The sequence below is a fragment of the Lasiosphaeria miniovina genome (assembly GCF_030549165.1).
Source record: "Lasiosphaeria miniovina strain SMH2392-1A chromosome Unknown B0T26scaffold_1, whole genome shotgun sequence".
NCBI lineage: Eukaryota > Fungi > Ascomycota > Sordariomycetes > Sordariales > Lasiosphaeriaceae > Lasiosphaeria > Lasiosphaeria miniovina.
The window spans coordinates 839,645-867,105 of record NW_026848220.1 but is presented as its reverse complement, the minus strand read 5'-3'; the positions used below and the strand labels follow the sequence as shown (position 1 = coordinate 867,105).

The 27,461-nt window shown below is 55.5% G+C and overlaps 12 protein-coding genes across 12 annotated transcripts; 8 read left to right on the top strand and 4 right to left on the bottom strand.

The window, feature by feature from the left end:
- Positions 1-1,243: 1,243 nt before the first annotated feature.
- B0T26DRAFT_6644 (uncharacterized protein) lies at positions 1,244-2,823 on the top strand. The gene is made up of 7 exons (XM_060439036.1): positions 1,244-1,596; positions 1,679-1,752; positions 1,821-2,011; positions 2,078-2,149; positions 2,225-2,235; positions 2,320-2,483; positions 2,556-2,823. The coding sequence occupies exons 1-7, from the start codon at positions 1,324-1,326 to the stop codon at positions 2,737-2,739; spliced, it is 969 nt and encodes a 322-aa protein (XP_060302037.1). The 5' UTR covers positions 1,244-1,323; the 3' UTR covers positions 2,740-2,823.
- Positions 2,824-4,134: 1,311 nt separating this feature from the next.
- B0T26DRAFT_758815 (uncharacterized protein) lies at positions 4,135-6,610 on the top strand (the record flags this gene model as incomplete). The annotated part of the gene is made up of 2 exons (XM_060446370.1): positions 4,135-5,401; positions 5,696-6,610. 2 exons carry the CDS (start codon positions 4,135-4,137, stop codon positions 6,265-6,267), a joined length of 1,839 nt encoding a protein of 612 aa, XP_060302036.1. The 3' UTR covers positions 6,268-6,610.
- Positions 6,611-7,289: 679 nt separating this feature from the next.
- Positions 7,290-9,659, top strand: B0T26DRAFT_669592 (uncharacterized protein; the record flags this gene model as incomplete). The annotated part of the gene is made up of 4 exons (XM_060439076.1): positions 7,290-7,950; positions 8,206-8,223; positions 8,289-8,355; positions 8,438-9,659. The coding sequence occupies 4 exons, from the start codon at positions 7,290-7,292 to the stop codon at positions 9,657-9,659; spliced, it is 1,968 nt and encodes a 655-aa protein (XP_060302035.1).
- Positions 9,660-10,021: 362 nt separating this feature from the next.
- Positions 10,022-11,156, bottom strand: B0T26DRAFT_745238 (uncharacterized protein; the record flags this gene model as incomplete). The annotated part of the gene is made up of 4 exons (XM_060444537.1): positions 10,022-10,168; positions 10,551-10,742; positions 10,809-10,937; positions 10,992-11,156. 4 exons carry the CDS (start codon positions 11,154-11,156, stop codon positions 10,022-10,024), a joined length of 633 nt encoding a protein of 210 aa, XP_060302034.1.
- Positions 11,157-11,280: 124 nt separating this feature from the next.
- On the top strand, positions 11,281-11,859 carry B0T26DRAFT_745237 (uncharacterized protein; the record flags this gene model as incomplete). The annotated part of the gene is made up of 2 exons (XM_060444536.1): positions 11,281-11,534; positions 11,571-11,859. 2 exons carry the CDS (start codon positions 11,281-11,283, stop codon positions 11,857-11,859), a joined length of 543 nt encoding a protein of 180 aa, XP_060302033.1.
- A 1,060-nt stretch (positions 11,860-12,919) lies between these two features.
- Positions 12,920-13,797, bottom strand: B0T26DRAFT_745236 (uncharacterized protein; the record flags this gene model as incomplete). Its single annotated transcript, XM_060444535.1, has 3 exons — positions 12,920-13,041; positions 13,176-13,362; positions 13,444-13,797. The coding sequence occupies 3 exons, from the start codon at positions 13,795-13,797 to the stop codon at positions 12,920-12,922; spliced, it is 663 nt and encodes a 220-aa protein (XP_060302032.1).
- Positions 13,798-15,031: 1,234 nt separating this feature from the next.
- On the top strand, positions 15,032-15,822 carry B0T26DRAFT_683012 (uncharacterized protein). Its single transcript, XM_060440774.1, has 2 exons — positions 15,032-15,702; positions 15,759-15,822. The coding sequence occupies exons 1-2, from the start codon at positions 15,516-15,518 to the stop codon at positions 15,800-15,802; spliced, it is 231 nt and encodes a 76-aa protein (XP_060302031.1). The 5' UTR covers positions 15,032-15,515; the 3' UTR covers positions 15,803-15,822.
- Positions 15,823-16,517: 695 nt separating this feature from the next.
- Positions 16,518-18,433, bottom strand: B0T26DRAFT_736170 (ADC synthase; the record flags this gene model as incomplete). The annotated part of the gene is made up of 3 exons (XM_060443298.1): positions 16,518-17,998; positions 18,061-18,143; positions 18,267-18,433. The coding sequence occupies 3 exons, from the start codon at positions 18,431-18,433 to the stop codon at positions 16,518-16,520; spliced, it is 1,731 nt and encodes a 576-aa protein (XP_060302030.1).
- Positions 18,434-20,196: 1,763 nt separating this feature from the next.
- B0T26DRAFT_745233 (uncharacterized protein) lies at positions 20,197-20,517 on the top strand (the record flags this gene model as incomplete). The annotated part of the gene is made up of 2 exons (XM_060444534.1): positions 20,197-20,359; positions 20,426-20,517. 2 exons carry the CDS (start codon positions 20,197-20,199, stop codon positions 20,515-20,517), a joined length of 255 nt encoding a protein of 84 aa, XP_060302029.1.
- A 1,354-nt stretch (positions 20,518-21,871) lies between these two features.
- Positions 21,872-22,495, top strand: B0T26DRAFT_745232 (uncharacterized protein; the record flags this gene model as incomplete). Its single annotated transcript, XM_060444533.1, has 1 exon — positions 21,872-22,495. One exon carries the CDS (start codon positions 21,872-21,874, stop codon positions 22,493-22,495), a length of 624 nt encoding a protein of 207 aa, XP_060302028.1.
- Positions 22,442-22,829, top strand: B0T26DRAFT_683001 (uncharacterized protein). The gene has a single exon (XM_060440773.1). It carries the CDS (start codon positions 22,537-22,539, stop codon positions 22,723-22,725), a length of 189 nt encoding a protein of 62 aa, XP_060302027.1. The 5' UTR covers positions 22,442-22,536; the 3' UTR covers positions 22,726-22,829.
- A 2,168-nt stretch (positions 22,830-24,997) lies between these two features.
- Positions 24,998-25,983, bottom strand: B0T26DRAFT_745231 (glycoside hydrolase family 45 protein; the record flags this gene model as incomplete). The annotated part of the gene is made up of 2 exons (XM_060444532.1): positions 24,998-25,568; positions 25,643-25,983. The coding sequence occupies 2 exons, from the start codon at positions 25,981-25,983 to the stop codon at positions 24,998-25,000; spliced, it is 912 nt and encodes a 303-aa protein (XP_060302026.1).
- Positions 25,984-27,461: the final 1,478 nt, after the last annotated feature.

Genomic DNA, 27,461 nt, shown 5'->3' with positions numbered 1-27,461 from the left:
GGGGATTCCAATCATGGGTGACGAGGAAGTTGCGGGTGTTGTCAAGAAGGCCATGGCAAAGGTGTGAGAAATGGGAGACCAATGCTGAAGGGCTTGACAACAATGTGTTATTCCAAGACCAAAACCCTGTTACGTCGTCCATTTTCGCACAGCCCATCAAGCACCTGTTATTGGTTCATCTATGGCCAGCCCATAAGCGCATTGGCACTGCCACCCCCAAGACGGCCGCTTCCGCCTTCCTCAGTTGCCCATAATCAAGCCCCGTCCGCGCCCCAATCCACCGTTTGACAAGACCCGTGTTCTAGAACTAGGCTTCCACATTTATTCCGACGCGATTCGAGATCAAGAGCCCCCGTCTTGAACCAGGGTGCCGGAGCCTGCATTTCGGTCCGCACTTGCATGCAGGGCTGGCGCGCGAGCGGACTCGCGGATCCTGGACCAGGCGATAAACCCCACCGATCGTGTTGTTCAGGGCTGCGGACTATGGTTAGCAACCAGACCCAGGTTCCTGGGAACGAGGATCGGGGTCCTGGGAGCATTGTGGACGTGACGGGCCAATCAAGTCGCTGCACGTTGCTCTTCAATGGCGTTGCTCTTCCCATTGAAGAGCTGACCACGGAATCGGCATTTTTGGCTCTGGATTACCTGGCAGGAATGCATGATGATGCACAGCCGGGTTCGACCGCAAGCGTTCATTTGGATGAAGGCACATCCGGCAGGGCGAGAATCGTCATGGACATCTGTTTGGTCAAGTGTGAGATACCTAGGACACATTCTACTTCTAAACCAGAACAAAAGGCAGGTGGCCAACCCTGTTCCCTTGGTTGCGACCTGAGACTCAAAACGCCAAGATTCTCGGCTTCAATGCCGACATCAGACGGATCCTGACGCCCTCCCTCATCAGCCTTGAAATGCCACTTGCAAGACATTTTTACCTGGGACAATAGCTGCCTACTACCGAGTACCGGGATCAGAGTTTAAAGTTAATGACCTGTCATATTTTCCCCGTGTTTAGCGAGGGTACTGGCGCGACAAGGAGCGGCCGCAGAGACCGAGTGCGCCGTGGGCGCTCCTCCAAAGCCCCAGCGGCGCAGCACCGTCATGGCAGACAACTCAGATTCCTTTGCATGGGTGGCCTGGTGCTCACAGCGTTAAGCGTATAGCCGCCAAGCCAAATGCAAAGTTCCTATTGATGGTGGTCGAAGGCAGGACGAATGCGATATAAAGACGGGCGACATCGACAGTGAGGATTTCTCTTTGGACATGTCGAAGCGGCAGTGCCCCTAAAATATCCCAGCCAGCGAGAACACAGGTCTGAACGAAATGCAACCCATCATCGTCGCCATCCTCGGGGCTCTGATCCGCAGCGTTGCTGCGCAAGATGGCCCGCCTCAGGACTTTGGTGAAGCGTTTCCATCCGGGCTCGCGGTCCTCAACGACGGCCAGAACGGCCGGGGGCTGAAGAGCATGCCGACCCCATCATACACCAGCCAGCGGTGGCCGGGCGGCCTGCTGCCCGAACCGTGCGCCAGCATCGGCGACGCGTACGGCTGCCCCCGGACGGACTTTGAGGTCTACAACGTCACATACTCGGATGTGAGCACCGATTCCCTGGCCTGTGTCGTGTGCTGGCCCATAGATGCGAGCAGCAGCTGATTCTTCCGTATTTGTATTTTAGTGCCCGGTCCCAAAGACAATCTGCAGGTGCAGCAACTCGCTCATCCCATTCGACGAAATCGCCGAGGAGTTCGGGTGCGTATTCCCTTCCCAAGACTTCATAGCACCTCGAAGAGGACGTCAAAACTAAAAGAAAATGGCAGACGCATCCCGATGGCGGCCCGGCAGATGGTAAGGACCTTCTCGTCGGTGCAGACCGGCGGCTGCGGCGGCTTCTCCAACGGCGCCGACATCTGGCTCGTGGGCGCATGCAGAGGCTCGCCGTCCGTCTACTTCCACGAGGTCGGGCACATGCTGGACTGCCAGCGCGGGGGCGGCAGGGGGTTTTGGTCGGGTAGGTTGTGCTTCTTAACAAATCTGGATGCAGGTGTTATCAGCGGCTGACAGTGAGACCATGTAGAGATGCAAGAGTGGAAGAATGTCGTGACCCAGACGTCCGACACGTGCGTCTCGGATAACTACGCAAAGAATGGTACGTTTCGATGCACTTGCTCCTTGTGACCTGATTCAAATTTTCTCGGGAAACTAACTGGACACAATTCAACAGGCTGGGCGGATGTAAGTATATAACGTCAACCGTCAACTGAGATGTTGGTGCAGGTAACGGTGCAGGTAACGGCCGACTGACAAAGCACTGCCCAGAACTTTGCCCAGACGGGCGTCATGATCGCTTACGATCTCAACGTCGCCCCAATCACAGACTACCCCGTGTCGTGCATGAGCAACCAGATCAGCAAGGCCAGAGAGGTGCTCCTGGGCGCGTACAGTCCCGACCAGGGCCGGTGCACGCAGTCGGTCAAGCAAGGGTGTGTTAACCCCCTCTCCCGGCAACGGAGTTTCGAGAAGAAGAGACGAACAAGACTGACATGGGACCACAGGCGCGTGCTCTGCGTGAGCGACGAAGCGAGGGCGGCTGGGCTGTGCTCCGAGTCCCAGTTCAAAGTCGCGGCCATCCAAGAGTCCAAGTTTAAGGGCGTCGAGTTTGTCGACCTCGAGGCTGTCATCCAGGTCTGCACAGGCTTCAAGCGCCGCCGTGGCGTGCCTGTTCCCTTTGTTGCATGAGTGCAGGGTTTGCTGCATGAGTGCAGGGTTTGGTCTGCTTTGGTTGGGGATTAGCGGGCTTGTTGTCACGTATTTCAGCGTAAATTTCTTGTGCGAGCAAATGTCATAATGCATATGGAAGGCCGGCCACCTTCGGACGCACATTGACACGGTATTAGGTTCAAGCCATGTGGGGGACTCACGTGGCCAGCCCACAAGGCAGCCCTACACCTCAGCCTACCAGCAACCAGCAGCCTCTGTTCGTCTCTTGTTCGTTGTTTAAAGCATTTCCATCAAGTTTCCATCAAGTTTCCATCAAACGAACGTGTTTTGTCGGCCACTTTTGAGCCACATTGTCAAGCTACATGCCTGCATATCCCTCCAAACACTGCATATTGTCACGTAATCATGCCCCCCTGACCGAACTTTGCCACCAACGAGGCCGCCAACGCTGATCGGCCCCTCTATAGGCCTTGATGCCTATATTGTTGACTAATCCCGGTCTTTTGGTCGAAACATAAAAGGCCTTCTTTCCTGTACTGTATTACTAGATTGGATTCAAGCAGACAATTCAATGCGCTGTCAACTTCGATCGCGTGCAACATGTTTCTATCAGCCGGCAGCGATTGTATCGGGGCCGAACAGCAAAAACGGCGTTGGTGGCGAAAGGTTCCTGCGCCCAATCCATGCTTGAATAGCGGCAACAAGCCAAAGTGATGTTAGGTAGGTTGGTATTGACGAACCCAAGCTGAATGATGGCTGCAAAGCAAGCCTAAAAACCCGGCAACGCAGGTTTTGCGAAGGCCAAGTCTGCCTAAGCTTTATGCTGCATGTCGGCGCGGGGCGAGGGCTGAAGGAAAGCCAGAGCCGTCACTGGATGGCGGCCAGCGGGTGGTTGCTAGCGCCAAGTTAGAGCCTTGCTGCGCCTGTCAGCCTCAAGCCTCGTTGCAGGCCAGTCTTTTTTTAACCTGCGACACGACTTAGCTCCGGCTGCTCGGTGGTGGCTGTCCTCTTTTGTGCGCTTTGCCAAGACAGGACTCGACTCACGGCATCGGAGGTTCGCAGCCAAAGTCCACACCACTGACGTGTTGGCACCCAGTCGTCCCGGCGAAGCCTAGAAACAGAGTCTTGGCACGTTCTCAAAGCTGTTGGATTAGGTATTCAGCTGTTGGATTAGGTATCCCGCTGTTGGATTAGGTATCCACGGCCAGAAGGTCAGTCGTGGTGGAAAGAAACAACAAGCAGGACTGCTAGGCGCAGTCACCTAGCTAAGGCAGTTAACGGCGGCAACAATACGAGAATCAAGTCTTGGCATTTCCATGATGATTTGTCTATATATTCGCCGGCCGTGATTATTATCTTGGCTCTCCATCGACTGCACGGTCAACGCCAACAACTAGCTCCAGAGTCGGCGAGATGCGTCCTCTTCTCCAGCTAGTCTCGGCTCTTGGCCTGCTGCCGTGGGCCAGTATTGCTCTGCCGTCGGCATCCGTGTCTCCCCGGACCTGCGACTCGGACTCGGATCCAACTGAAACGGCTTCGCTCCCTACTACGGCATTGCCTCCCAAAACCACTATCAGGACAACAACTGTGAAGACAACCACTTACCACCGGCCGGCCAACACCACAATCAACACCAAGACCATCTCGTATGGCAACAAGACAGCGTCCCTCTGCCCGTGCGCAACCCGTGGCCCTCAGTCTCCCACGTGCGCCGACCTAGACACGTCCGATGCCTGGACCGGGCCCGACTGGTCGTCCTTTGGCAACGGCACGCTGTCACACAACACCACCACCCACGGACCTCGCGTCAAGCCCCGCGCGCCGACAGATGCGACTGTAAGTCTCCTTGTGCGCACGGTGCAGGACCAGGCGGCCAAGGAATACGAGCTGCAGGCCGGGCTGGCGTGCTTCATCGGCGGCAGCACGCTCAACTGCAACGGCACGTGGCTATACGGCCAGGACTGGAACCGCGACTCTCTCACACGCTACATCGCGGACAACACGGTCGTGCGCCCCAGCTACGAGTGCTCGTACGACTCGGCCTACCTGCAGAGCGAGAAGTACCGGCGCGTCTTCTACGGCTTCAGCGCCGCCAACGTCTCGGACACGTTCGAGGGCGCCGGCAACTTCGCCGCCGTCTACGCCACCAACGCCTGCCGGTACAACGCGACGTGCGCCAAGGCTTATGGTAATGATACGACGCAGATGTACGTCGACTACGCCGGCTGGGTCAACGCGACCTTCGTCTCGCACCTCACCAGCCTACTACCGACCAACGGCTCCAAGTCCTTCTGCCCCAACAGCCTGGGGAGCTACGCGTCGGTGCTCAGCTTCGCGACGCAGCACTTTGATCCCAGCAGGGAGTACCTGGGCGTGCACGACGTGACGCTGATCCCGGGCGTGGCGCGGTCCCTCAACGCCACGGTCCAGGAGGCGCGGAAGGAGCTCGGGCTGATCTTGAACAAGAACGCCCGGAAGATGGAGGGCGTGTTTCTCAATATCGTCTTCTTCAACTATAAGATCGACCCCAAGCTGAAGCGGTCCGTCGAGGAGGACGGCGACGTCTACCCCGGATGCCCCCGGCGCACGTGGGTCATCCACGGTGAGTGCCCCGGCGTCATCCCGCCCCGCGAGTTCGACATGGCCGGCACTGTGCTTAGCATGAAGGACCGAGACAAGAGTGAGGCGCCCCATCCCCCCTTTCCCACCCCCCCCCCCTTCCCATCCTCTCCCCCTCTTTTCCCACCCCTCCTTCCCATCCTCTCCCCCTCTTTTCCCACCCCTCCTTCCCATCCTCTCCCCCTCTTTTCCCACCCCTCCTTCCCATCCTCTCCCCCTCTTTTCCCACCCCCCCTTCCCATCCTCTCCCCCTCTTTTCCCACCCCCCTTCCCATCCTCTCCCCTTCTTTTCCCACCCCCCTTCCCATCCTCTCTCCTGCAAACCCGCAAACATACTAACCAACAACCACCACAGTGGAAGTCTTGGCCGCCCTCGCCAGCCGTGACACAGGATGCGAGTCGGCGATACGCTCGATCCACAACAAGGTGACCGACTTCAAGGCGGCCGAGTTCTGGGCGGACCAGCTGACGGGGTTCGTGGCCATCGTGACGCCGCTAGCGCTAGCGGCGTCGTCGTCGGCAGCGATTCCCGTCGGGGGCCTGGTTTTCGGCATGGTGGGCATGGCCGTCGTGTCCATGATGGCGACGTGCAAGCTCTACAACACCTGCAGCGGGATTCCTCCGTTCCTCCTGGACGCCAGCAAGGCCTTTTACGCGAACCCGACGCTGCAAGGATTCCAGAACGTTGTGCCTTATGTCACGGCGCCGCCGCCCTGGGTCAACAGCGTCGGCTGGGTCGCTGCCGGCCTCGACTTCTACATGGACTACATCTTCGAGCACGCCGCGAAATCGTACCGCCAGGCCGAGACGTGCTGCGAGCAGAACTGCGCCTCGGCCGTCTGCGCCCAGGCCAGCCTCGGCTGTCTCCTGACGTGGGGCGAGTTTTTTTCCGGCCAGAAGGGCTCGCTCAACTGCGGCGCTACCTGAGAGGTAGGCTATGGCGGCGCCGCGGCCGTGCCTCTTTATTTTCTTTAGCTCGTGTCGTTCCTTGTGCGATACCCGTCCTTGGCTACACACCATACCCACACACACTTTTCACTCACGTCTTTTCGATACCCACACCTTCCTTGGTCTGCAAAAATACCTCTCTAGACTGTTGGCCTTTCTCTCCTCCATGTTGTTCGAGAGAGGATGTTGCAACACGATCACCCCCGATCCAGAACGCTCAATCAGGGGCTTTCATGTCATGTCATGTCAGGTCAGGCCATGTTGTACTTTTCAATCAGCTCTACGTTGCTGTCCTGCAGATGCAGCCTCGTTAGATTCTCTTCAGATTAATCATCCTCGACGAGCCAGGTGATATGCGCCACTAGCGGCCATTTGGCAAGCGAATAGCAGAAATAAAGCAATACACGATTTCGCCCAGATTTTTAAACTTTTAATCATGAGAGAAGTGAAGCATTGAAGTGAAGCATTGAAGAAGTGGAGCATTGAAGAAGTGAAGCATTGAAGAAGTGAAGCATTGAAGAAGTGAAGCATTGAAGAAGTGAAGCATTGAAGAAGTGAAGCATTGATGAACGAAAATAACAAGGCCGGCCTCAGTCCCGGACGTCGCATTTTCCATCCCTCTGAGGGCCGAGCGTCGGAGAGTCTGAGTCAGATCGGGAGGATTTCTCAACCGAGCCCAGCTGATGTTACGTCTCAGGTAGCAGACTCAGATCCGAGGATGACTTCCGAACCTGGCCCAATCAAGCTGACTTGCCAAATGACGCTGACAAGATTGGACGTCCAAGGGTCTCAGTGGTGGGCCGCGGGGGGGAGGGGGGGGGGGGGCCAGTAATCACTCTCTCACGTCATGTTTCCTCCCTCAAGAACGCCTCAAATCCGTTCTTCTCAAACAGGCCGTAAAAACGAGCGACCATGGCCAATGCCAAAACTTTCCTCTTATACCCGGTCTCTCCTGGTTATCGGACAAGCAGCTCGTCCGACCGAGTCACTGCAGCAAAACAATGATGGCGAGCATCTCACCGCTCCCAGCAGAGCGCACCGCCGCGGGCTTCCTCGACACGCCGCTCGAGATCCGGCTCATCGTCTACCGCTTCCTCCTCGTCAAGCCCGAGCGCGTGGTGCTGCACCAGAACCCGGACCTGATCGTGCAGGGCCCGGCTAAGAGCCACGCGACCAACGTGCTGCTGCTGTGCCGGCAGGTCAGCGACGAGGCGCTGGACGTGCTGTATGGGGAGAACGTGTTCTGGGCGCACCAGTCGGCGGCGTTCCCGGACGTGGCGGCGCGGATCCCCGAGCGCAACCGCGCGCGCTTCCGCCGCGTCATGGTCAGCCACCACCTCGACTTCCCGCCCGGCCAGGAGGTGCTGACAGTCGCCCGCGCCCCCGACCCCGCCGCCTGGGCCACGCTACTGGCCAACCTGCGCGAGCTGCGCCTGCTGCTGTGGCCGCCGCCGTGGCCCGCCATCCGCGAGGCCCTCGACGAGGATGGTGTGGATTACCGGCCCGCGGTGGTGCTGGGCGAGCTCGGCCAGCTGGCGAGATTCTACCTCGAGCGTGTCGCCTGCGCTGAAGTGCTGCGGGTCGGGCTCGTCGGGTGGCACGGGGGCACCGCCGAGTCGTTTGAGAAGGCCTGGCGGAGGCTGGGGCTCCCTGAGGGCGGGGGTTGGTGCCGGGACGGGGTGGAGGGAAGTCGGGGGAGGGGTGGGTGGCAGATAAAGGCGATCTAATGGACTTGTATTGATTCGGTATATGGGTGGGTGTGCACGGCTGCAGACCAGGTAGCTAGCTGCAGCTTGAAAAGTTTGGTAGCTAGCTACAGCTTGAAAAGTGTGGTAGCTAGCTACAGCTTGAAAAGTGTGGTAGCTAGCTACAGCTTGAAAAGTGTGGTAGCTAGCTACAGCTTGAAAAGTGTGGTAGCTGGCTACAGCTTGAAAAGTTTGTCCGACTGCTGACGTGCGCTGTTTATTATTTTGTTGCGCGGCGTTGAACTTGTCTCTTAGCCCGATTTGCCGTGTCGCGGATCGCCGCCGAGATCGCGCCAAAGCGTGACATCATCATCTCCCTCACGTCCCCTTTCTACACTGCTCTTGCATCCCGCCATTCCCAGCCCCGACCTGAACAACACTTCTCTTTGACCACCAATGCGCAGACATACAATGGCGAGAAGAATAGCTATGACAGCGGCCGTCGCGCAGAGAACCCAGCCAGCAAGAGCTGCGAGACACACGACAAAGTCAACACCAAAGGCTGAGCCTGCAGCCAAAGTCAAACCCGCGCCAGACCTACCCGGCACGCCCCCAGCAAGGGCAAACGTAAACAAAGAGTGTTTGCCAGACCTCAAGCCAAACCCCTCGACGCCTACGAAAACCAAAGCAATCAAGAAAGAAGACGACGCCACCCCGTCCTCGCCTCTCTCATCACCCAACACCTCCTTGCCCTCGCCCAACACCTCCTCGCCCTCGCCCACCACCTCCTTGCCCTCGCCCACCAAGCCGAGCCCCACAACACCCACAAAGAAACCGCCCCTGGACCTGCAAGCGCGGAAACTCAAGGCATACACACAGCACGGCAGCCACACGTCGCCCTTCCCCGACTTCCCTCACCCAACACCCAGCGACTGCCAGCGAGCCCTCGCCATTCTGACATCCCTGCACGGAGCGCGCGCGCGGCCGGCGCAACTCGAAGCGTCGGCGACACGCGCCGGGTGCGGCGACGCACCCTGCGTGCTCGACGCACTCGTGCGGACCATCCTCTCGCAGAACACGACCGACACCAACTCGTCGCGCGCGTACCGCAGCCTGAGCCGCGTGTACGGGACCGACGGCGACCATGGCAGATGGGCCGCCGTCGCGGCGGGCGGGCCGGCGAAGCTCGAGCGCGCGATCCGCTGCGGCGGGCTGAGCGCGGTCAAATCGCGCACCATTCTGTCCGTCCTCGACCAAATCCACGCCCACACCGGCGGGAGGTACTCGCTCGAGCACCTGCGGACCATGCCAGCCGACGCCGCGATGCGGTCCCTCCTCGCCTTCCGCGGCGTGGGCCCCAAGACGGCGAGCTGCGTGGCTCTGTTCAGCCTGGGGCACGCCAGCTTCGCCGTCGACACGCACGTGTGGCGGCTCGCGGGGCTTTTGGGGTGGCGGCCGCCGTCGGCGTCGCGCGATTCTACGCACCTACATCTCGATGCGGCCGTGCCGGATGAGTCCAAGTATGCACTGCATGTGCTGTTGGTTACGCACGGCAAGCGGTGTGGTGAGTGCCGGGCCGGCGGGAAGGCGGCGGGCGCGTGTCCGTTGCGGAGGGCGTTCCCTGCGGGAGGTGACGAAGGGGATGGGGGGGAGCCGGGGGTTAAGGTGGAGGAGGTGCTGGAGTGAGTTGAGAGTTATGCATGGTGTTTATTGTTGTTGAGTGCATACACCCTGTTGGACCAAAGAGGGTGGACCAAGCACTTAACGTTATACACAAGGCGGTTGGCTAAGACAGATCACTAGATTTCATTAGATTGGGAATATATGCCCCTTTTCGTTGTGTCAACAAAGCCGGCCACCTATCCCGTCGTCGATACATGTACCTCTCCTTACTTCGTCTCGTGTTCTTTTGCCGGTCTCTGCAATGGCCATTCTATACGTGCCGGCTTTAATCAGCTTCTAGACCACTAACCGCCAGGCTCAAGGGGACGCGACATCCGGCCCCGCGGCGTCCGGCTAATCAGCTTCTAGACCACTAACCGCCCGGCTCAAGGGGACGCGACGTCCGGCTCCGCGGCGTCCGGCTCCGTGACGGCCGACTCCTGCTGGCGAACGAGCTCGGGGTATGGCAGTGGCGGATACGGTGTTGGGTATGCAGCGCCAAACTCTCCTATCCAGTAACGGTAGGTTGGGTCCTTCGGGCGGTTAGTGAATATCAGGTTGATGCGGTTGATGCGGTTGATGCGGTTGACTGGGATTGGCATGAATTACCTCTCGGAGCCACGGCATATTCTCGCTGGCGGTTATATATTCGTCTTCTTCCTCGTCCCACTCGTCATGGTGCAGGTGACGGCGCTTACACCAGATGCATCGCAAGCAGGTTTCTAGGGCCACCTCGGCACCACAGGGGCAGGAAAGCTAGATGGGAAAGACTTTAGTTGGTGCCGGCGGTGCCCGAGGTACGTCCCAACACAAGCTTACGTAGGTAAAGTCCAAACGGAAACGACTCGTAACCTCAATAGTGTCTCGTTCACTAGGTTCCCTGGTTCTCTCAACACAGTTATCATACTCGTATACCTCGTCCTCCTGCCGTTCGGCACACGAAGTGCACACCCACCACCGGATGGCGTCGCAGTTGCATCGCTCGTTCAAGAATTTGCCCTTGAGCTCTTTCTCCTTTTTATCGTCGCATGTCTCGCAGAGTGCCATGACATTCCAGACATGCTCTTTGTGCAGAATATGCGGCCGGAGGCAGCGGATATGGTGCGTCTACCACGCACGATCGTAGTCCCGGCACTCTTCACAGACGTGATGCCACACATACGTTGATGTCACACCTGCGACAAGTCCGCCAGCCTCGTCACGTGTGATGTTGAAGAGGCGCACTTCTGGAATAGCGTCGTGCACATTTTCAAGGCTTCGCCAAACGCCGTCTCTGAGCTCCTCGGGGGTGAACGTCTCGCGCTATTGGAGGCCGCGGCCGTCGCAGAGGCATCGCCGCCTGATTGATTCGAAGACGGTAGGCGATCCTAGAATCGAGGCGTGGTTGGCGCGGCATGTCAGGGCTAGGTAGAAGAGGTCGATAGAGACGTAGGAAGCCAACGTAGTCAGCATCGGGTACTGCGACACGACGCGCTCGAGCAATCCGAACCCACCACCCAGGTCTTTCGAATCCACGTCCATCGGGGTCTACACCTATCCGATCGCAACTAATATCATCCACATAAACCCGCTTGACTGAGGCACCAGCAACCACAGCATGGCAAATCTAAGAAGACTAACAACCCGATTCCATCGATGGTTTGCAATGCAGATTATGCCAGACGATTCCAGCAATTCCGACAACAGCGAGGAAACCCACGCGCAGGGTCGCTCGGACGACGAGGAAATAACAGGCGCTGCTAACAAGCCCTTCCAACAGCCAAACCCCATCTCCGACGAGGAAATAACAAGCGCCGCTGACAAGCCCTACCGAGAGCCAAACCCCATCTCCGACGAGAACGGTGCCGGCACAGCCAATGCCCCCGCCGAGTCCAGCGATGGCATTGGCCGCGACACTTTGTAGACAGACCGCATTCGCGAATATTGCGCACCAAGGTTCACCGAGCTTGGAGACCCTGGCGCGTACCTGCACTGCGGCGGCTGCGGCGAGGACCATGCAGCAGGGTACTTCTCGACGAAGCTAGAAGAATATCGCGTATTACACTTCACAATGTCGAAAATATCGTTTCGCCACGAACAAGGTTCTCCTGTCAAAGCCTGGTGGTGCCCCCACTACTCAGCCGCCGAGCTGCAGCGCGAGCACGGGTCAGAAAACGAAAGAGTGCGAGCGGCCGTGATTCGTCGCCACGGAGGCGACGCTGCCCCAGGAGTCCAAATCCTCTGAGGGCTGCCTTGACTTGGGCGAATTTCTATGGAAAATGGACAGTTGAGGAGAGGAATTTGCAGCGGTTGTTGGAACTGCAAGCATCGACACCGAGGACGGAATTCGGTGGGGAAATAGAGATAGAATTAATTCCGGGAAGGGATGGTTCTCCATTATTTACCCCGACTCGTAGAACGAGCGCGACGGAAGAGGAAGTGGTGCAATGACTACGGCTGCAAGAGCTACCTGCTCGCAGGCGAACCACACCTCGGCTTTGTCCCGGAGGCCGATTGGAAGCTGCGACGACCATTTCGCCTGCCTTGTGTTTGATGCAGCTTAATTGTGCCTTCCAAACCCACGCCGGGGGCTTTGGACAGAGGGCCGGGGTTGTACGATGGGAAGGTGCACCCATCTCCTTGACCTTTCCATCTCCTTGACCTTTCTTTTGTACACTTCTTTGGGAGGCACAATCGACAGTTATAGCATCCCTAGAAAACACACAGATACTCACAGCTGCACTAAATGCTCACCAGCAGACGTCCTGATCCCATTTCGTCACCATGGTCGCCCAAGAATGCCCGTGCAGCGACGTCAAGATTGTTGCGAACAATAGCCACACTGAGTGCCACGCACACTGTGGCCTCGCAATTGCCATTGTGGCACTTCTCACAGATTCCGGAAGGGAAATCTCCCTTAAAATTCTTCGGCTCGTCGCGTGTGTAATGATTTTCCTCTTTGCGACTGGGCCTTGTTTCCCCTTCACAATATCGTTCGCCGAAACTAGGAGTGGTATCGGAACCACTCTCCGGAGAGCATTGGAGATCAGCGAAAGGGATTGGAGATCAGCGAAAGGGATTGGAGGAGTAGGATTGGAGTGTCACAGGCGTCGTGACGAGTTTCCTAGGAGCCCCTAAGAAACTCCTTGGAACCTCTTCAAATCTCGCCGTGGGTTGTGGGTGTTCAGTTCTTGGCGCCAAAATCCGCATTTACATTGGTATGGATGCTACTAGCTTGGCTCTGGAAACATTCGTGTCTTGTCCCATTTCCGCTCATTATCTTATAATGATACCGTTGGGTCTTCCTAACCATACATGTGCTCCTCGGCCTCGATGCGTTGTTCCGCAATCTTCATGTCGAGGTTGTCGGCAATGCGGCGGAAGACAGCCAAGCCACCTCTTGTCAAAGCGAGGGGCACAAACTTCCCTATGAGGATATCCTCACCAAGCACAATTGACGGAAACCCATTCCGAGTCCAATGATTCAGGCGGCGGCGAACAATATACACCGCAAGCTCAGTGTTGTATGGCTTTACATGCGCGATTTCTTTGCGGTCGTACCGCGTGATCCCCATGCTGACAAAATGCTCAATTTCTCGCCGTCAAAAAACTCGACGAAGGCCTCGTTGGCCAGTCGTCCCCGAGAGTCGCAGATGAAGAAATTAAATTTCCCCGCCAAGCCTCCGCCATGTACCTTGACAAAAGCCGGGTCTCCTTTAAGACGATTGTGAGGAACCTTCCCCTTGGGCTAGAAGTGGTTAGTGGCGTATCAGCAATAACATTCACAATAGGTGCGATATAAGTAGCAGGTGGAAAAGGGAGCACTTACTGGCACGGGGAGATCCTGGCCGAAGATGCCGCACTGGGTCATTGAGGCGCCAGAAGTGCGATTTGCGATATTCGGAGGACGCTCGCGGGCCACTTGGTCGTCGTCGGACTTCCACCCATCCTTGAAAACGAGTGCCCACAGGCTCGAGGGATTTCCATTTTGCAATTGACCCTTTAGGTCGCAAGCAACGAGGGCAGCCCACACGTCGGCACACTGGATGACCAAGTCGGTGGTCAACTTATCGACGGATCTAATAACTCTGCCCCGATCAATGCGGGATTGGCGACGACTGGAAGGTGGAGTGATCCGGGGATTTCCCTCCCCTGCTTCTGACGAGTTTTCTCTGGTCGCCATAATGGCGACTTTCTGAGGCCTCTTCCGTTTCTTGATTTTGGAGATGGTGGAGATCAAGTGCAAAGGACGGGAGTCGGGGGTAGAAAACGGTTTCGGGTGTAAGGTGAAGAAGGATTACTTGTGCTCAGAATCCGTCTATAGAAACACGAGAGGGTAGGCGCGGGATGTTTGTTCAGCTGCTGAAAATATGTGTGCGTGCTATTTTTCTTTCTCCATTGTTAAAGGACTGGCGGCCGAGCGAGATCGGATTGAATGGACGGGTTTTAATCCTCACTTGGCAAGTCGTAGCGTGAGTGCTATTGTAAGATTTGAGCAAGGCCATGAACGGAATTTCCCATTGCCATGAACATTTTTGTCCTCAGAATGGATTCGCACTTTCGTAAGAATTTGCAAGTGTTTAGTTTGTCTACGCTCTCCTTGATTGTTTCTGTTTGAGGTGCTGTGCCACCTTCTTCACTCGACACCCGCCAGGCCTGGCGCTAGATATTGCAAAGCTAGGGCCTATTGCGCTGACCAAGAACTCGGTTTACATACATTGTAGAGGACCAGTACAGCGAATACTACGTGCAGTCTACTACCGGTAGTGAAAATGATGATCCTAGCCTGGGTGATTCTCACACTACTCGGAAATGATAATACCATTGTCGGTCAATGTCAGGTCAGTCGCCGACACTTTGTTGGACCAAATGTAGCCAGGAAATTATGACCCACCGTTAACAACGTTCTGGTCGCGATTCCTGTTTTCATTGACTGCCAAACAGTTTATCTCTTCCATGCACTGCCATATCAAGGACCCGAAAAGGACCATCGTCAGCGGCTGAATATTTGACATACCTACCTAGTAATGAGCCCTTTAGGGCGCATGTAATTGGGGCACATTGTTCGTTTTACTAATTTCTGGCGAAAGAACAACCGAGGTCCCGCAGTTACAATCCCTGCCCGTCCGTATCCCTGATTACACACTTAATGCTAGCTCGGGTTATCCGAGCCCGAGGTTAAGGACTTGGTTTTTATTTTCTGCCCTGTCATCCACCAGTCTCTGCTGCCGTTTGTTTGGACTGCCCGCCTCACGATGCACTGCAGTTGCGGACCGTCCCTCTGCAAGCTGCTTTGGATCCCCAGAGTTCTTAAGTCCCCCAGTTCCCGAGCACTCTCCCGAATTTCACTCTCCTATGGGGCTCGCGGAGACCCTACACCTACCGCAGACTACTATTGCGCTACACCCAGCCGAACATTTTCTAGGCTTCTCGTCAAGGCGAACCGCCTCGCTGACGATGACGGGAAGACGCTTGGACTAGTTCTAGAGCGGCCCCCGGGCCCAAGATTGCCAGCCGCCAGGGGTCGAACATTTACATGGCGGGACTGAATCTATAAAGCGGCGATCAGCTGTACCAGATCGACAGCTCCACAACTCCAGCATCCAACTCTGTCCCTCCTTCGAATTGAAGTTCAACGCCATTCTCGCCGGCACTCTACCACTTGCTACGCTAGTCAGCGCCTCTCCAGCCCAAGACCCTCAGGCTGTTGCCGCTCGGCGCATCATCGAGCTGCAGGCGCAGTACTAGACCAACATCCTCAACTCCATCAAGAACAACCCCAGGTCGAAATGCACGCCTGAGAAGCTGATCCGCCGCAAGGAATGGCCGCAAGGAATGGTACACATGCATCCCCTTTCCCGTTCCCCAAAACGCCATCACTAATCCCATCTCAGGGGCGCCATGCCCAAGAAAGAGCGCCCCAGTTACGTCAACGCCGTGACGTGCCCCGCGAATAAGCCAGCGCAGAGCGACGTCTCTGTGGTGCCCGGCGCGCGCGGCCGGTACGACGACTTCGTGGCGCTGCACCTGCTAAAAACACCCTTCGCACCCTTCGTGCACGGCAAAGGCCGCTTCCTGGGCTTCCACCGGGCGTACGTGTACATGAACGAGCAGGCGCTGCGCGGCGAGTGCGGGTACGCCGGCGGGCAGCCGTACTAGGACTAGACGCTGTCCTACAAGGACCCTAACACGGCGAGCATCTTCGACGGATCCGGGTACTCGCTCGGCAGCAAAGGCGCGTATGTGCCCAACTGCGCGCGCATAACGCCCAGATCGACCGCGTCTGGGCTATCTGGCAGGGCCAGGACCCGAGCAGGCAGACCTCGCAGCTATAGAGCACCGAGACAGCGGGCAATGGTATGTGATAATTGCCCCCATTTCCCTCGAGATTCTGTTGAGATGCGGGCTGCTAACATGCCTGACCAGACCCCCCTCCGGCCAACGTGACGATGCAGACTCCCATCGAGCTGGGCGTGCTCGGCGCCGACATGAAGCTCGGAGACGTCCTGTCCACGGTTAGCGCGCCGTTCCGCTGCATTTACGTGTAGGGGCATGAGGTATACCCGAGTTGAGGTAGTTAATTAAGTAATAATGATGCAAATAAATAATAATGTACATCATGCATATTCACCTGCCTCGCAAGATTGTTTGTGCAGAGTGAAAAGTGTCGGTGTCCAGGGGCAGATGACTGAGACAGTGATAATTATGGGTTGCTCAAAGTCAATGTACGGTCTCGATACAAGCCGGAACTGCCTACTACTCAAATAACACTTCAAAATTTGATGAGCGACGTCAGGGGTCAGGTCACCCAGAGCCAAGAACTGATTGCGTCTTACAAGTAGTATCCCAAAGGTCCCAAAATACGCACAGTTCTAAGATGTGCATACGGTTCGAGCCGCACGTTCAAGCCCCGGGGTTGGTTTGCAGACGATAATGCTCATCGCCCTTCCTCCGCTCATCTTCAATAATGTCCTGCACCGACTTCGACCCTAGGCCGTCTCCGTGATACTTCTCCGCCAGCTCGATGCACCGCAGGTTGGCCGCCAGCTTGTTCATCGTCTCCATCCACTCCTCCGTCTTCTCGCTGTCAAAGACAATGCCGCCGCCGGCCTGCAGATACGCCACGCCCTCCTTCACCAGCATGGTGCGGATTGCAATGCACGTGTCCATCTGGCCTTCATCCACGACAACCTCTACCGCGCCGTCTGCCGACGGCGCCTCGACCCGGACAACATCGTACGCAAACCAGCCAGCCGCGCCCGCGTAGATGCCGCGCTTCTCCTGCTCGAGGTCATAGATCAGCTCCATGGCGCGGATCTTGGGCGCCCCCGACACAGTGCCAGCCGGGAAGATGGACCGCATGGCGTCCCAGCGGGTGCACTCGGGCCGCAGGAGCCCAGACACCTCCGAGGTCAAGTGCTGCACGTGCGAGAACCGGTCAATGCGCATGAGCCGGTCGACGGTGACGGTGGACGGGTGGCAGACGCGGTTGACGTCGTTTCGCGCCAAGTCCACGAGCATGACGTGCTCGGCGCGGTCTTTAGCCGAGTTCTGCAGCTCGGCGGCGAGCACGTCGTCCTCGGCCGGGTTGGCACCCCGGCGGATGGTGCCTGCAATTGCGTGGTTCACGATCCGCGGCCGCGAGCGGGCTTCGGCCTCGCTGTAGCCGAACCTCGAGTCGATCGGCAGCGACGCGTACCCGTCTGTCTTCATGAGGCATTCGGGCGAGGCGCCGACGATGTGGAAGTCGGAGCAGGAGAGGAAGAAAAGATATGGCGAGGGGTTCAGCGTCCGCAGGGTCCGGTAGATATTGAACGGGTGGAGGCTCGTGCTGCGAGAGAAGCGCTGGGACGGCACGGCTTGGATGATGTCTCCCTTGACGATGTGTTCCTTCAGGTTGGTCACGAAGGACTCGTAGCCGTGCCGGCCAACATTGGATGAGTATTGCTGTTCGGACACTGGGATGCTGGGGTTCGTTGGGGGTAGGGGCGTGTCCGGATGTTGGATGAGATCGATAGTCGACCTGATTGTCGCGCACGCCTCATCGTACCGTGCTTGAAAATCGTCCGTTGAGCCATTAGGAAGCCGCATGTGCGTAACCACAGTGAGGGTCAAGAAGAAGTGGTCATATGCCACAACAGTGTCGAATAACATGAAAAGCGCCTCTGGGATATGCAAGTTGTCTTTGAGCGGCCTGGCTGTTTTTGGCTCAAAGTACTTGACGCAGTCGTACGAGACATAGCCGACAGCACCTCCAGTTAGTGTGGGGAGCTTGAGGGACGGGATGCTAAGAGTCCGGTCTTGGGCAAGCTCAGCTTGCAAGGCCTGAAGGGGGTCGCCGACATGGCCATATCCAGGCCCGGTTTGCAGCACCTTCCTCGGGTCTATGGTTGGTCAGTATTGGAAACGACGGCGCCGTCACAACGCGGAAGCGGGTTGGGCGTACTGGCTCCAATGAAGCTATACCGCCCTACCGTCTCGGTGCTTCCCGTTGCACTCTCGAGGAGGAATGAATATTCAGCGGTGGCGCTGCAGAGCGTTGTCAGTCAAGCAGTCAATCGATGCAATTAGGTCATCCTCTATTTCAATCCAATCGCCAATCGCCAATCGCCCAAGACAAGACTGCGGAGTCCGCAGGGTAGGGTAACATACCCTGCAGACAGCTTCAGGTAGATGGCCGATGGGGTTAGCAAGTCCGAGGGGAGCGACGTGCAGACGGGCAGGAGCGTTGGGCGCAGTGCGGCTTGGCTGGTCTGCTCAAAGAGCCTGCGCGCGTCGCTGACCGACGGCCGGATATCGAGTTTGGGCGAGGAATCCATCGGACACGTGAGAGGTCGGACGAGGGGCACCCGGCACAACTGAGATTCAAGCAAGGGGGTGAATTAACTCCTAGCGGCAGAGGCCTGGACTGGGAGCTTTCCATGTCAAGTCGTCCGCCGTAGGTGGCAGGAACGAGTTTTCACCGCTTCCGTGACTCAGGCGGGCGGGGCGCTAGTGGGGCCGACCCTTTGGTAAGCAGACCTTTTGTCAACGTGCTAGGAAGGAACGTCCCTCGCGCAAGCAATCACCATTCGCAAGCTCCCAAATCGCCTATTTAACAAGCATCTCAATCTAGTCTGCCATAAAATAAATTATCTCAACTCTTTCAGTAGCAAAGTGATGCTAAATGCTCATACCCATGTATTTTAGCGTTTATCCTGCCACGGCCATGAAGTCGAACACTAACGCACGAGTCGATACACGTTACCAAATCGACGTCGAGGTCGACATCCCCGACCCCGTAACGAAGGCACTGGGCTTCTTTGAACCACCCACCTTGACATCTGTGTTGTCAAAATCCAACAGCTAGTCCTAGGTGATTGAGATAGCCTGCCTGAGTTGCCAGAATGTGGGTAGGATTGGGCGATCAGTGGTTTTTACCACTGGCTCGGACGGTGGCTGTATTCGCAATTGTTACACAATTCTGGCCATGAACTTCTTGATTATCAATACGGAGAATTTTCACAGTGAACTAGAGAGGGTGAGTTTGGAAGATAAAGCTAGTCGCCATGGATTTCACTGGTAGGTGCCCCACAAAAAGGAATGACAAGATGTCATAGGGCTCGCATTATCTAGTCAGCAACGCTACTTACCACGGCTGAGCATAACTCCTGTTAGCTTTAGTTCTAGCACGGACCGTCGGGGATGCGAAGGGATCACGGACCGATCTTCCACGTCGGTTAGTTGTGCGTATCTCGACAGGCAGCAGAGGTGGGATCTAGGAATGAGATCTTCAAAATCCAGCCACTTTCTACCCCCTCTTGGATAACCTGGGCACCCGCAAAATGACTTCGACGTGATTCCTGTAAGCTTTGAACTTCTTTGTCGTCGTAAGTCTTTCCGCGGCGGAACCACACGTGAAGTAAGCAGCCTCGCCCAGGAAACAGTCGCTTTAGCTCTACAATCTACACAAGGCCACAAATATTTCCAGGTCACTCAGCAGCATGCATGAGGAAGGAAGATGGCCTGCTCCACAGATCGATTCTAGAAGGTAAGCTATGGCTGAGCTCTCGGCATTGATCATGAGTGGTCGTTCTCTGATCCTGCTGACCCGGCTGACCCTACCGGCCACCCACAATCGGCGAAGCATCCCATTATAGTGCTGCTCATATTCTCGGCATCATTGTTTATTCCAGCAGGCTTAGTAGGCCAGGGTGACGAGATGGTCGTTGTAGTCGCTGAGGCTCTTGCAGCAATGAACTGTGGCTCGTTACCAAGACTCTGCGGGCCAGGCCAGTAATATGAGGCAGCCACAGGGTAAAGTTCCTAGTGACATGTGTCATTGGCTGTGTTTGAGGTTTTAGCCACGCATGTAATCCACATCAATCTCCGTTATTCAAGAGATTAGGTATACGGATAGCGCAGTACAGCTAAACCCTAGGTCCCCCAACAAGGCCCTCGGCCTCCCTTTTCAACGGTTTTCTATATCGTCTAAGTCACTACCACCATCACTACCAATATCAGCTCACTTTTGCCTCATTTACCCTACCCGAGATTTAAATCTCTAAGCAACACAAGATCTCACACGCCCAACTCGCCCAACATGGTTCAAATCACCGCAATCACCTTTGCCGCTGCAGCTCTCTTTGCTGGCGCCAACGGTGGGGCCGTGGATGCCGGCCTCGAGGCTCGCAAAAATGGCCACTGCCCGGTCGGCGTTGTCCGGGCCTGCGGCTGGTTCCTTTTGAACCCCGAGACTAGCTCCTGTATGCTAATTACCCATTCCCCAGCTGTGGTGTAGTATGGGTCTAACTTGAACACTCGATTCATAGGTATTACTGTGAAATACCAGACCACTCTGAACCTTGACCCGAGAACCAATTTGTGGACGCGATCTACGAGACCGACCCTGATGGCATCGTGAGATTTGTCCAAGATTGCCCCTCGGACTGCACCAAGGTCGGAAACGGAGTTCCCGTAATCCGGTGTAAGAGTGGCTGGTGATAATTTGTGCCGTAGCAGCTGAGACTTTGGGGCGCACGCCGGGTAGAAAACTCTTCAGAAGACGGGAGCCTCATCCGAACCTGGATGTTGCATTCACGGAAAGAGATTGGAGGGGGGTGGAAGATGGGGGGCATGTTCTTGTAATTTTTCTGGTTTTTCTTTTTTGTTTTTTGTTTTTCGTTTCCTCCTTAGCCTTTCAATACCCGCCAGCTGGGCACCCATCCCTGATGTCCCGTCCTTTGTGAGATCATTCCCCTGGCTTCCTAGTCTCCTGGTTTCCTGGTTTCCTGGTTTCCTGGTTTCCTGGTTTCCTGGTTTCCTGGTTTCCTGGTTTCCTGGTTTCCTGGTTTCCTGGTTTCCTGGTTTCCTGGTTTCCTGGTTTCCTGCATATTGTTTGCATTTCAGTGGTAACGGCCCGTGCCGTGGTATAATAGCCCGATCATTAGTCGAATATCCAGGCGATCGCTGCAATAACCCGCGGGTTATTGCCCTTTGTGCAGATAAGCATGGTTTACACGTATAAATGTGAGCTTGATTTCAAGCCTCAAGCCGTTTCTGCGCCCGGTGGCCGGTTCCAGACGACATAGACAAATAAATTCAGACGAGCAATAGTCAAAATCCGACCAGTATTCCAGCCATTGCCTTTCATCGCCAACTATTTCAAGACTTTGGGTGATTGGGCGATGGGGTCGATGACATCATTGTGCGTCGAAACTTCTGTTCGGAGCTCTAGCCCCATTGAGGGCCCTGTCATCTGTCGGCAACGAGGTCTTGCCGCGCACAGCACTATAATCTCACGAATGTTGGAATTTGAAGAGAACCAGGCTTTAGAGGTGCCAAAAACTTGGATGCGACAATGTCTTGGCTCGTGTGGCTGGAGCGAAAAGGCCACGGAGGAAGGCAGGAGAATGTCTTGAAATTCAGATTCGCACGCGATCTTCACGCTAGCGTCTATTCAAAAGTTGCTTCCCGCCCCACTCCACCAACCGTTCAACCTATCCTGGCCTCGAATCTCGAGGACCTTGACGAGGGGAGCTGTCCCGAGTTTATACGACCTACCCACCACCATGTATAACGACGTCACCACCGTAACTGACGGCCCAAATGGCTGAGACGAATAAAACACGAGCCACACCACGAAAGTTTTGACGCAACTATGTGCGCCAACCAACCTCAGCCCGACGCCGACGCCGACGCCGACGCCATCGTTCCAAAACGCCGACGTTAAAATAAAACAACAAAAGTCCACAGCGCACTACGCATCCCGCCATATCATGGCTCCCACTCTCCGCCTCCCACGGGAGATCCACGTCCCCACTCTATCACAAGTCGAGCACGCTGTGGCCCGCGCGGCCGCCGCCATCCTCGAACCCACCAAGACCACAAGGCAGGGCGTGTTCCGGCGGCAGTCGGCGACAGGGACGACAGTGACGGGCACGACGGTAACAATCGTAGCCAGCCCAGGCGATGGGACGTCGACGTCGAGCAACACGAACACCAACGCGACGTCGGCGCAGACGCTCAGCGGCGGCGCCATCGCCGGCATCGTCGTCGGGTCCGTCGCCGGCCTGCTGCTGCTGATCTGGATCATCCGCAGCTGCACCAACCTGGGCGCGCCGCCCGCCGACCCGCCGGCACGCGGCGCCGCCTGGTACGATGGCGTGCGGAGCGAGCACCAACCCATGCCGCCGCCGTCGCCGCGCCACCGCTCGCGCTCGCGCCACTCGCACCAGCACCACCACTCGCACTCGCACTCACACTCGCACTCGCGCCCGCGCCGCTCCTCGGACCTGCGAGAGGTCCGCGAGGTCCGCGAGGTCCGCGAGGTCCAGCCCGTCGCCGTGTATCGCGATGATCGGAGGAGAGAGCGGAGGAGTCGGAGTCGGAGTCGGTACTGACGGGGAAATATTTGCTGAATAATTAATATAATTTTGAAGGTATGGAGGCATCTGAGACCAGTGCCATGGGAGGAGAGGGAAGAATTCACAGACGAGGACGTTTCATGATGAAAATACGACAGTCATGTTTTGAACAAGCGGGCATTCACGAGCAGCGTTTCTTCACATTTTACAGTGTAAGTAATTATATGGAAATAAGATATTCATTATCACGTGTGGTGAATTTTTAGGTTTCGTGGTCTGTACATATTCCATGAATTCGACCACGACAACTGTCGTGGCAATATCGACGTGTACCTAATTACGGGGACCAATTAATCCCGGGTTGCTCTGGTGCGCTTATTCATGAGGATCGAGACAATGAACTGCTGGATTAATAATATATGGGATTAAGAAGAATAATGAAATGACGCCGACCAAATTGGCGGCCATTTGATGATTACCTGCCACAACTACTAGATGACCATAGCTTCGCCTATTTACATACCAACTTAGGTAGGTACATGCAGGTACAGCTTTGGCAGATAAGGTGATAGCTGAGCTGTGCATCTGTTCATATGAAGAAGGAAAGAATATGTGAGTTAACTACATTTCAAAGGGGTATGGTGCAGAATAAAGGTACCTCGACCAGTCTATGTAAGGACAATTTGGCTCGTCTCAACGGCACTCGTACCCTAGACTCTCACCGGCTCAACCCATAACTCGAAGCAGCAGCCACAGACTTGCTAGCAGTCGTTTGGTTTCTTTGGTGGTTTTACCCCGACAAGTGTTTCTACCCTCCGTCGAGGCGGCGTCGGGGTCAGTATCAGACAGATCACTGTCTGTATCGCCGCCCCAGAGAATGTTGTCATGGTTCACATCGGATTGCACGCTACCTGTGTCGACGCTCTCTTCAGTTTCTGCATACCAAGGGGTTTCAACCACCTTACCAAGCAGCTTTGACATCGGGGGTGTCCAACTGTTTTGTTGACCAGTTGAGCGGACTAATAACAGTGCCCTTAGTTTCCCTAACCTCCAGTCGTATATATTATTGCCTATCTTCGTACCCAGAATTTCTGTCAAAAACCTATGAGCGACTCCGCCATGGTACGCGTTTATGTAAAACCTGGCCATGCGGGTGAGTGAGTCGGGGCGATAGGGATGTTTGGTTCCGGCCTCACAAATGTCCTGTGCCAGAACTTTGGCAAAGAGAACCTTGTCATTTCTTCCCCATATTTCCTCTGGGGACTTTTCTAGCTCAGACGAGCGATCCGAGGCTGGCGGGCTTGGATACCGCAATGCGCTTAGAACATCGTTTTTGGCGATTGTTTCATCAGCCCAGGCAATGTTATCAAGAGCCTCCTGTGCCGCATCTCTCACCTCATCCCGGATTTTTCGTATCATGATCGCCGCTTCTTTATATTGCCTACCTAGTGTTTGACAGAGCGCCTGGCAGCGTTGAAGACCACCGTCGAGTTCATGGACGGAGGTCAGATTATTCTCACTAGGGTGTGCCAGTGCATTCCTCAGGCCTACTACGTAAGTAGCGATCTTATCGAAATCTACTTTGCAGTGGCCGAGAGCAGCCGCATGCCTATTATGGCCTCCAAGATAATGTCCGTCCATGTCCTTGAGACCGAACTTTATGCAATGGGGCCCTTCGCCAAGTGAAAGAGCACTCACAACCCAAGCCTCCTTCCACGCTGGGTGAGGGTTGTCCCTTAACTCGCTGTAGAAGGCACACTGGGCAATTTTTAGTGCCTTTTCGAGCTTCACGAACTAAACAACGGACGGGAGCCGCGATTGGTCGAGAAATGAACCGCTCTTGATACATTCATTCAGGTTGTAATAATCAAGATCAACGTAAAAAACCATCTTGAATGAAAAGAATAGGTAGCGGAAGAGAGAAATGCACGTCGGTAGCAGTTAAGGATGCTAGGTACAGATTCAGGATTGCTGCATAGTCCCTTGAGAAACCTTTGCGTTGGGATAATAACACTTTAAGAGGCCAAAAGAGTTATACCATAAAGAGATTAGGCCACGGCAGTCGATGCCTTTATTATGCGGGCTTGTATACGTACCGTCATTAGCAAGGTGGCTGTTGTCGATTGTTTGGTTTTAGCTATTCTGAGAATATTCTATCTGTTCCAAAACCCTCAACCAAGCTGACTAGTACAGGTGGCATTTCGGTTAAGAGTGGTTACTGTTAGGGAGAGAATTGGAACAAAGAAAGGAAAATAGTACCCAGTAACAACGATCTATTTTCCATCCCCGCTTATCTCACTTCCAGCTTAACAAGTTTCTAACGAAGGGGAATTAAGGGCTGTAAGGAACAATTATTCTTCCGACGCAGATCACCTGCGCATGGCCAAACATGCTTGAGTTTAGACTTGACAGAGGAAACGACTCCTGAACATTGAGCGCAAAGCGCTTAGAAGAGCCTACTCTTATATATACCTACTGAATAACGAACTATGTACAAGAACCATAACTAAGGCAGTGTTTGACAAGCCCCTGCGATACCTAAATGCACTGCGAATAGTAATCATTGATGAATTTGCAGGTGGTCCCAGGCACGCAAGGGCATCCAGCCCATCCAACACCACCGCACTGCGCCCACTGAGCTACTGAGCACCCAGTGGCCGAGGGTGCCTTGCTGGTCGTGGATGTGGATTTGACCGACGATGTGGCCGGTTTGACGGAAGATGTGGTGCTTCCAGATGCCGGGGGAGCCGAAAAGACGGGAAAGTTTCCGTCGTCGGATCGCCGACAACCAGTCCTGGCGACCAGCTCAGAGGGACATTGAACCTGGGTGAACGTGAGGCTCGGATTATCGCTGTTCTTGAACCAGTCGAACCGCCAATTGCACCCAGGCTGGAGAGCCGACGGGAAGGAAGAACACTGGCTCTGCGAGCTAATGCCTCCGTACTGGGCTCCAGGGAGGCCGCCAAACTGTCGCGAGCAGCCGTCGAACAGCCCAACACCGCCGCCGGGCATGGCGATGTCGAAGTGATTGTTCCCTAGATCTCCACCAGTGCTGGTGGACTGCACGACCATTGTCTTGCCGGCGACCGGACCTGAGGTAAAGGTAAGACTTGCTCAGAGGTTAGCTACCGGAACAGCAGAGAGGGATTCTTCCGCCGACTCCGCAGCGCCTCTAAAACTTACGCGTAGCAGCCACAGCACCAAGATGCCTCTGACCCTCCGCCGAGTGCCGTTGCAGCAAAGCCGTAGGCCAGATTGTCATTCACCGCCCATGGCGACTGGTTTGCACATGTAAATGCAGATCCCCCGACACATCCAGAGGGCGTGTCAAAGCTGGAGAGGTGGTTGTTGTTCGCGTCGCAGGCGAAGACGGGCTGGTTGACTGAGGCCTTCCCTGGCCACGAGCAGGACGGCTTGCAGCAGTCCCAATACCTGGTTGACTGACCAGACCCCGAAGCTGCATAAACGTAAAGAGGGAGCGACACCGCCAGGGCGGCGGCAGGGAGGCGGGAAGCAAAACGCATGTTTGCGTTTGTTCGACTGCAGTCAAAGTATCTTGTCGACTAAGAAATGGGGACAATGCTCTGTCGAAGGAATGCATATCATTCTAGATTTGAGCAGCAGCAGACTGAGCAGCCTTTTATAGCCCTGGCGGCCTGTCCGCGGTCGTATTATCTAGCAAAGAACGGTTCAGGGCCGTCTACAGGGCCGACTGGGGACATGAAGCCGACTGCCCGCTGACGACAAACGAAGTAGACCGGGTTGCGTGGCCTAAAACGGCAGCGGAGGTGACAAGAGTCGCATCCCGCGAAAAGGGGGGACGCGGTTGAGAGACCAGGTTCTCATGCCTGCCCGTTGGAAGGGCGTGGTCCACTTCCCCGGAACCTGGGCCGCAATCGACGCTAGATTAGGACTAGTGAGGGCGGCGACGTGGGTGTCTCCATTCTGACGTTCCATGTCTTCGGAATGCCGGGGCGATTTCCTCGACTAGTGCACTGTATTATCGTAGCGAACTGGTCTTCGCTTTTCGAGTCACGAGGACACGCGAGATAGCCACCCATAACATGTCTCGGTAAAGGAAGGCCCTGAGAGCGGGAATGTCGTAGGGATTGAACCATTTCGAAAACTAAGAATAGCCGGGTAATTAAAAGTAAGGCAAATGCGTAACAAACGAGTAAAGACAAACAAATGAGAAAGGAGACTCTAACAATCTCGTTCGCACATATAAGTAATCTAACAAAAATGGCAAACTTTGCTTACGAAAACGCGACACACGGTAAAATATAACTGTGAAAAAATATAACTGTGAAAAATTAAACATCATACTTTGCGCCACATAACCTTGGCGGATGAATCACGATGGCATCCAAAGCTCGATTAAGATTTCAGGTTACAGCTCAGGTGCGCAGCCAGACGGCACATAATCATCAGGTCGAGAACCCAGGTGTCTGTCAATCGTTAGGTACAGGCAGGTAGGTTATTGACGACCATAGTGGTGGTGGGGTTCTCTCTTTGGAGCAAAATGGACTGTGCATTCCTAAAGTTGCTTGCGACTTCCAAAAGCTGTGGCTTTCAAGTGCAAGGGGCACGGGCCAACTAACAAAGAAGCACAGTCGGGGGCGGTGTGGGGCGGCAGAGACGCCTTTTCCGTGCTGAGGCTAAGCCCTTTCCGGACTGGTGGGATTTTTGGAGACGCCTTTCAGCCTCCTGGGGATTTGGGGGCGGCGAGAAAAGAACTGTCGGAATTGAAAGCTACCGCGCCTGGAAACTACCCTAGACCTTTCTCAACATAGCACCACACCCCTTCTTCGACCTTCGACGCGCTCTATCGCGAGACGCAGTCGTCGCCGTTCCATTTTGATCCTTGCTGCTCTATCGAATCATATTGGCTTCTGCATCAGACTGCGTATCCGGTTTCTTGATGCGCTGAGGACGCCGCGCCTGGCGAGTCGATGCGCGCGCTCACTTTTTGTGGCGATTTCTAAGCACGACGCCAAAACCT